The sequence below is a fragment of the Colobus angolensis genome, unplaced genomic scaffold, assembly GCF_000951035.1.
Source record: "Colobus angolensis palliatus isolate OR3802 unplaced genomic scaffold, Cang.pa_1.0 Scaffold199, whole genome shotgun sequence".
Lineage (NCBI taxonomy): Eukaryota > Metazoa > Chordata > Mammalia > Primates > Cercopithecidae > Colobus > Colobus angolensis.
Window position 1 is genome coordinate 312,706 of NW_012115143.1, and position 8,783 is coordinate 321,488.

Consider the following 8,783-nt stretch of genomic DNA (forward strand, 5'->3'; position numbering starts at 1 on the left):
TAAACAGACAATCTACAGAATGGGAGAAAATATTTACAAACTATGCATCTGACAAAGGTCTAATATCCAGCATCTATAAGGAACTTAAGCAAATTTACGAGAAAAAACAAACAGCCCCATTAAAAAGTGGGCAAAGAACATGAACAGACACTTTTCAAAAGAAGGCATACATGTGGCCAACAAGCATATGAAAAAAAGCTCAACGTCACTGATCAATAGAAAAAAACATATCAAAACCACAATGAAATACCACCTCACACCATTCAGAATGGCTATTATTAAAAAGTGAAAAGGTAACAGATGCTGGCAAGGTTGCAGAGAAAGGAGAATCCTTATACACTACTGGTAGGAGTGTAAAATAGTTCAACCATTGTGGAAAGGAGTGTGGTGTTTCCTCAGGTAATTAAGAACAGAACTACCATTTGACCCAGCAATCCCATTACTAGGTATATACCCAAAGGAGTACAAATCATTCTGTCATAAAGACACATGAGCGTGTTTGTTCACTGCAGCACTGTTCACAATAACAAAGACATGGAATAAACTTAAATGCCTATCAGTGGTAAACTGGATAAAGAAAATTTGGTACATATACACCGTGGACTACAATGCAGCCATAAAAAAGAATGGGCTATCTTGCCTGTGATCTAGTCTTTGATTTTTTTCTTTTTTATTAAATTTATTTATATATATGTGAATGAGATCATGCCCTTTGCAGGAACATGGATGGAGCTGGAGGCCATTATCCTTAGCAAACTAATGCAGAAACAGAAAACCAAATACCACATGTTCTCACTTAGGAGTGGGAGCTAAATGATTAGAACACACGGACACATAGAGGGGAACAACAGACACTGGGGCCTGCCTGAGCATAGAGGGTGGGAAGAGGAAGAGGCTCAGGAAAAATAACTAATGGGTATTAGGCTTAACATCAGGGTGACAAAATGACAAAATAATCTGTTTACCGACATAACACAGCTGTGCATGTACCCCTGAACTTAAATTTTTTAAAAAATAAGCAAAAGATTTCTGTAGACACTTTACAAAAGAAGATACATGAAGAGGCTGGGCATAGTGGCTCAAGCCTCTAGTTTTAGCACTTTGGGAAGCCAAGGCAGGTGGATCACTTGAGGCTAGGAGTTCGATACCAGCCTGGCCAACATGGTGAAACCCCATCTCTGCTAAAAATACAAAATTTAGCCAGGCATGATGGCGCACACCTGTAATCCCAGCTACTTGGGAGGCTGAGGCAGGAGACTCACTTGAACCCCCGGAGACAGAGGTTGCGGTGAGCGGAGATCACGGCACTGCACTCCATCCTGGGCAAGTGAGAACATGACTCCATCTAAAAAAAAACAAAAAACCCACATGTATTATATGCAAGTTATATCTTAAAGTTGATTTTCAAAGGGTTCCTCCTCTATCCGACCTAAACTATACTTCAAAAATAAGTGCAATTTCAGAATATTTTCCTAGAATGCTTGTTTTTTAGATTTTAATAACTTTTCACATTAGAAACTTTTCATTGTAGAAAATTAGAATTTATTTATTTTAAGGCAAGAAATTGGTTTTCCTTTTCATTAAGTTGTCTTTTACAAATAAGGAATCTACATAGGAAATTGAACGCATGGGTTGATTTGTGATTTTAATACATTGTTGCTTGTGACCAAAGGTGCTGTGTGGACAGGTGACAACACAGCAGAATGGAGCTACCTGAAAATTTCTATCCCAATGTTACTCACTCTCAGCGTTACTGGGATCTGTTTTTGTGGAGGTAAGATGAGTCCTTTGAGGCTTGAAGTGCAAGAAAATAAAAAGTGAGGGTGTTTTCATCAAAGCAGATTACAAATCCCTTCTCATTAGCTGTTGTGGGCAGACATAAATGTGGGAAAGAGAAACTGTGAGAAAGTGAAGAGGAGCGGATTAGAGGGGAGAGTGAAAGGCTTGCCTCAGAGCTATTTCTGTCTGGTCTGTGTTGAGGACATGAAATCAAGTTGTCGGAAAGGGAGCCAGAGCCATCCTCTTATCATTTCCTTCCTGGACAGTCTTGATAACTAGATTTCTCTTCCTGACAGCTGTCTTTTCTTCTTGAAAGTGAGAAAAATAGAACTTACAAGGAATTTAGAAAATCAGAAAGCCTTACAGAAATTCTTTTTACTCAGCAGATTTAAAATTCTGTGGCATATTTTAACTGTACTAAAACAAAAAGATACGCTCTTGAGAAAGATAAATTTAGTTAAAATAAAATTTTCCGATGGACTGTCTTCCCTGCATCCTAAGAATTCTCTGTAGATGAGAGATCTCAATATGGAAGGGGCTCAAGATGGCTGCAGTTCCAGCTGCTCCTTGTTTCCTGTAGGAGTAGAAGCAAATTATTATCATTCTTTCGATGCATGTGTTTTTATTGCATTGGTCCATGTACAATACAAGGAATATATGTACTACTCAATGGCCCAGCATGGAATTCTATTCTGATAATCACAACGTCTACTTCTGATTATCTGCTTCTCTTCAGTTCTTTCTGTTTTTATCTTAGTTCAGCTGTTGCTTCCAGAGGAAATCAGTTGCCAACCACCCCCTTCCAACACACACACACACACACACACACAGTTATTTAATCAGGCAGACATTTTTCAGTGTCTGGGTTATCTGTTTTGGGGAACATACAGGAATATTGATCTTGAAATAAAGCTTCTGACCTTTTGACAAGAAAGTAATATTCTAAGAACCCATTGTCAGATCCCCAAACAGACTGAATTATGTAGTAAGGGTCACCTGTTTGAGGCCACGGCTTTATCCTGTCCTTTGGAGTGCATATACTCTGCTTTTCTCCTGTCCATCTTGAAGACCTTAATTTCCCTGTGTGCATCATTTATTCAAAGCTTGGTTGCCTCACTTGGCCTTCTTTTGCTTCCAGCTGACATAGGCGGGTTCATTGGGAATCCAGAGACAGAGCTGCTAGTGCGTTGGTACCAGGCCGGAGCCTACCAGCCCTTCTTCCGTGGCCATGCCACCATGAACACCAAGCGACGGGAGCCCTGGCTCTTTGGGAAGGAACACACCCGGCTCATCCGAGAAGCCATCAGAGAGCGCTATGGCCTCTTGCCATATTGGTATTCTCTGTTCTACCATGCACACGTGGCTTCCCAACCTGTCATGAGGTAAAAAAGCTGCATCCATTCAGGGACTGCAGCAACCAGTCTGTAATAGAAGATCTCAGTCATTAAAGAATACAGTAATTATAGTGATTTCAAGAGAAAGGTGAAGAAATGCTACATATTTAATCAAGTTTCAATAAGCTTATTGAGCAGCAGCAGTGAACAGGGTGCTGGCTGTTGGGGACACAGAAGATAAAAACTAGGTCTCCTACTGCTTTGTGATTAAAATGTGAATATTTGATAGGAGACAGAATAGAGATATTTCAAAGAAAATGGAAGTGGCTTTGTAATAACATTCATTCAGTATTTAACCTATAAGTGTCTTCTCATGAAGAATAACTTACTTTGTTAGGCTTAGGCTTGAATCATATGAAAAAGAGTCTTGGCTCTTTGGCACGTTCCCATGTCCTTTGAATAGTTATAAAACTGAAAATAGGCCAGACGTGGTGGCTCACACCTGTAATCCCAGCACTTTGGGAGGCCAAGGTAGGAGGATTACCTGAGGTCAGGAGTTCGAGACCAGCCTGACCAACATGGTGAAACCCTGTCTCTAAAAATACAAAAAATGGGCCGGGCGCGATGGCTCAAGCCTGTAATCCCAGCACCAAAGGAGGCCGAGACGGGCGGCTCATGAGGTCAGGAGATGGAGACCATCCTGGCTAACACGGTGAACCCCATCTCTACTAAAAAAAAATGCAAAAAACTAGCCAGGCGAGGTGGCGGGCGCCTGTAGTCCCAGCTACTCGGGAGGCTGAGGCAGGAGAATGGCGTAAACCCAGGAGGCGGAACTTGCAGTGAGCTGAGATCCGGCCACTGCACTCCAGCCTGGGCAACAGAGCGAGACTCCGTCTCAAAAAAAAAAAAAAACAAAAAAAACAAAAATTGGCCAGGCATGGTGCTGTGTGCCTATAATCCCAGCTACTTGGGAGGCCGAGGCAGGAGAATCGGTTGAACCCAAGAGGCAGAGACTGCAGTGAGCCAAGATAGCACCACTGCATTCCAGCCTGGGCAACAGAGCAAGATCCATCTTAAAAAAAAAAAAAAACACTAAAAATATAAGTGATTGATTGCAATAAGATGTCTATAATGGTAAAACAATATTTTTTTTCTTTCCCCAGGCCTTTGTGGGTAGAGTTCCCAGATGAACTAAAGACTTTTGATATGGAAGATGAATACATGCTGGGTGAGCATTTCTGGGTTTTTTTATTGTTGTTTTTTTGAGACAGAGTCTCACTCTGTCACTCAGGCTAGAGTGCAGTGGTGCAATCTCAACTCACTGCAACCTGCACCTCCCGATTTCAAGCAATTCTCTGCCTCAGCCTCCTGAGCAGCTGAGATTACAGGTGCCTGCCACCATGCCTGGCTAATTTTTGTATTTTTAGTAGAGACAGGGTTTCATCATCTTGGCTGGGCTGGTCTTGAACTCTTGACCTCATGATCCACCTACCTTGGCCTCCCAAAGTGCTGGAATTACAGGCGCAAGCCACTGTGCCTGGCCAAACATTTATTGATTAATTATAGTCATTATAAAAAGTGTAATTATGTTTTTATTATATTTTCTAATATAAGAGCCCTAAAAAAATTCCTAATTCCAAGAAAGCCAAAAAATAAAAATAAAGGAAATTCCTTCACCAGGATTTCTAATGCATTATTAGTAGGATCATACCTCCATTCTGTTGTGATGTAGCATTTCTCATAAATTGTTCTTGCTGACTTATTTGGTGGATGTCTTTTAGGATTCTTGTTCTGGGTTCACTCTTCTAATCCTGTGAGATCACTTTGGGGAAGGGAAGTAGAAAAAAACAGCCCAGGTGGTGTGATAGGAAAGAACCAGAAGAGTTTATTTCATATGCAATAATAGGATTTTTTTTGGTTGACCTCTTCTTTAAGAAAAATTAACTATCAAATCCAGAACATAGATTTTTATCAGCTTAGTAACAGGGCTCAAGAAGCCAGGCTAAATATACTGTTCCTGGAAGGGTGAATCTCATTTCTGAGTTCTTTTTTTTTTTTTTTGAGATGGAGCCTCATTCTGTTACCCAGGCTGGAGTGCAGTAGTATAATCTCAGCTCACTGCAACCTCTGCCTCCCGGGCTCAAGCAATCCTCCCACCTCAGCCTGCCGAGTAGCTGGGACCACAGGCATGCACCACTATGTCTGGCTAATTTTTTTCTATTTTTAGTAGAGATGGGGTTTCGTCTTGCTGCCCAGGCTGATCTCGAACTCCTGACCTCAGGTGATCCACCCACCTCAGCCTTCCAAAGTGCTGGGATTACAGGTGTGAGCCACCACGGCCAGCCCCATTTCTGAGTTCTTTAAGTCTGCACTCATCATTAGGTCTCAGTTTAATCGTCACTGCCTTGGAGACACTTCCTTGACCACTTCTTGTTTCCTTATACCTAATTCTACCTAGTAAAAATCAGCCCCTCTTATTATGTAACTTTCATTCCATTTTGTAATTTTGCCTCTTTTGGTGTTTGTCTTAATTCTAATTAATTTGTAATTATTTTTTACTATTTGTTTTCACTAACTGTAAACTTCACAAGGTCAGGAGCCACGCTTGTCTTATTGGCCACTACATCCCAGAGCCTCGCATGGTGCCCAGCATGCAGTAGGCACTCAAAATAACTATTTATTGAATAAAAGAACAAATTAGTAAGTGGGTAAATTTTACATATATGTTGTACAAAGGTCAAAGCAAATTTAATAATCCAGATTGCCTTTAAGAAAACCAGACACCAGGCATGGTGCTCATGCCTGTAATCCCAACACTGCAGGAGGCCGAGTGTGAGATCGCTTAAATTGAGGAATCTGAGATTAGCATAGCCTGGGCAATATAGCAAGATCCTGTCTCTACAAAAAATTTAAAAATTAGCTGGGCACGGTGGGTGTGTACCTGTAGTCCTGTCTACTCAGAGGCTGAGGCTGGAGGATTACATGAGCCCAGGAGTTAGAGGTTGCAATAAGCTGTGATTACACTGCGGCACTCCTGCTTGGGGAACAGAGTGAGACCCCCATCTCCTGTCTCTAAAAAAAAAAGAAAGAAAAAGCAAACTACAGCCTCTCTGATGATAACCGTCCAAGCAAGAGGTGCTGAGCATCCACACTGACCACACTTCTGGATAATAGTTGTGGGCTTCCCATCATCAGTGTCACTCACAGCAAACAGTGAAGCACTTGGAAAGGAGCAATGGTGCTTTGACGACTGACACACTAGCAGTTAGACAAAAAATGAGACCGATGGACTGTGTCAGAGTCCCTTCATATAATCACAGTATACCCAAAGTGCATTAATGACAAGTGATGACCTTTTTGAGCTCACCTCTTTGAGCACCTGTCCTCTTTCTATCAGTGCATCTGTCTGACAAATCAGTGGTTCAGCTCTCCGAAGTTCACAGTTGGGAGGTCTGTAACCGCGTGATAGCTAGCACTCAATTAAAGAGAAAGGAGATTTTTAGACGTCTTATAATGATACTCAACTTTATTTCCTCTTAGGGAGTGCATTATTGGTTCATCCAGTCACAGAACCAAAAGCTACCACAGTTGATGTGTTTCTTCCAGGATCAAATGAGGTAAGAGTAATAACAAACAGCCACATATCTGATATGTCTCATATCTCTCATCCCTTCTTTTCTTTTAGGAAAGAGATTTCTTCTTCATGTGTTTGTGAATACACCCCAAATGACTATAGCAATTAGTGATTATAGTAAATCATGACCACTGTCCTCAGAGGTCAAGACACTTAACGGAGGAGAGAAGGGAAAAAGATGAATTGGTGAGGATTCCGAGGAGGAGCAGAGTGATTTTTAATCTTCACAATTTGACTAGTAAAAGTGAGTCCTGATAAACACACTGAGGCTTGGGGTAGGAAGAAATCTGCAGCAAACTCTGGGGGAAAGCAAGTATGAAGTGACTTTGCTCTTTGGTCTAGCTCTATCTGAAACCTGAGTTTTGGGTACCAAAAGCTGGTCTCAATACACTCACCGAAGTGGCTAAAAAGTAACAATAGTGACTCCTCTCCCAGATTGCTCTTTTATTATTGTCACTAATTACTGTCCTAGGTATAAAATATCATCCTGGACCTGCTGCAGTCCAGGGCACTGAACCCACGCAGGGCACAGGGGAGAGGAGGGCATACCGTTGGTCTGCAGGCAGAGAGCCATGGGTAATAAGAGCAGCCTCCAGAGACAGGCCACAGATAAATCCAGAGGGGCCAGGAGAAGAATTGGAGCAAAACTCAGGGTACCACACTAAGGGAGGAGGGTGTGGAAGGGAGAGTAGGAAGGAGACAGACCCTACAGAGTGTCCTTGAGCACTGGAGCATGCCACAGGGTTCAGCAGGCAGGGGAAGAGCCACGCAGGTATGGAGCTGGTATGGGACTGCCAGGCCACATAGTCATGGACTGTAAAGGCAAGTGGCAAGGTAGCTGAACCAGGCCACGCTTGCTGCTCAATGCTGTCAGGCTCTGGGCTGGCAACCCCATGAAACCACATCTAGTGCCATGCTCTCCCTCAATCTAGCTTTACGTGTTTGGTTGTTCTTTTAGTTTCTTAAGGCTTCTATAACAAGTAACTACAAACCTAGTGGCTTAAAACAACAAAACTTTATTCTCTCACAGTTCTGGAGGCTTGAAATCTGAAATCAAGGTGTTGTCAGGGTCTGTTTCTTCTGGAGGCTCTGAGGGAGAATCTGTTCATGCCTCTCTCCTGGTTTCTGGAGGTTGCCAGCAACCCTGGGCTTCCTTAGTTTGTAGCCACGTCACTGCAGTCTCGCCTATCTTCATGTTGCCTTTTCCTCCGTGTGTCTCTGTCTGTCTCTTATAAGGACACTTGTGGTCACATTGAAGGCCCACCTGGATAATCTGGGATAACCTCCTTGTCTCGAGATCTTTAACTTAATCAAATCTGTGACCTTAGAAGGTAATATTCATTCCTTCCAGGGATTGTGACATGAATACATCTTTTTGAGGGGGGACCGTTCCACGTACTATGCTTGTCATTATTGACAGAACAACCAGGATTCTCTCCAGAATGTTCATGAACTATGGCCTGTCCTCTTGGTTTCTCCAGTTATTTGGAGTTCTGAAGATGAGGGCTCTTTACTAAGGTTCCCCTGCCAAGTGGAAACCTGAGGAAAAGGTTAAATGCAACAACTGCTGAATAAATGCCCTGCCAGATACTTCTGCCGAGAATTTCTCAAGTTGATTCCAGCAAAGTGGTGGGTTCCCATTAAGAGGAACTGGCTCCCTTTCTGACTTAGTCACAGAGTTTTACTCGTGATCTGTCATCTTTCCAAACACGTTGTTGTGAGTGTGTATTATGTTCCTTCAGCACTATTTCCTGGACTGCTGTGTGATTGTTTCTCTTGCTTCACAAACCTGCCATATAAAGGATGTGGTAATCCCAGGAGGTGAACTTGCAGAATAGACTCCAGGGCTGCCAGGAAGCGTTCTGAGCTAGAAGAAAGACAAAGATGTTTGTTTTCATTCTGCTTCTGATGATATCTTAAGAATTTATCCCATCAAATTACTTTAGAGACCTTATTGATACTTCAGCAACTAAACCCCCTTGATAGATAAGAACCTTATCCTTGAATTATGCTTTGTTTAAAAAAAAAAAAAAAAA

At 42.2% G+C, this 8,783-nt stretch overlaps 1 protein-coding gene across 1 annotated transcript in view; it reads left to right on the forward strand.

Moving 5' to 3' along the window:
• GANC (glucosidase, alpha; neutral C) overlaps nt 1–8,783 on the forward strand; it is an 86,346-nt gene that overhangs the window by 68,452 nt on the left and 9,111 nt on the right. Inside the window, exons 17-20 of the mRNA XM_011941102.1 lie at nt 1,673–1,774; nt 2,918–3,161; nt 4,277–4,341; nt 6,654–6,730. Coding sequence (XP_011796492.1) covers nt 1,673–1,774; nt 2,918–3,161; nt 4,277–4,341; nt 6,654–6,730 — 488 coding nt within the window. The remainder of the gene's footprint in view (nt 1–1,672; nt 1,775–2,917; nt 3,162–4,276; nt 4,342–6,653; nt 6,731–8,783) is intronic.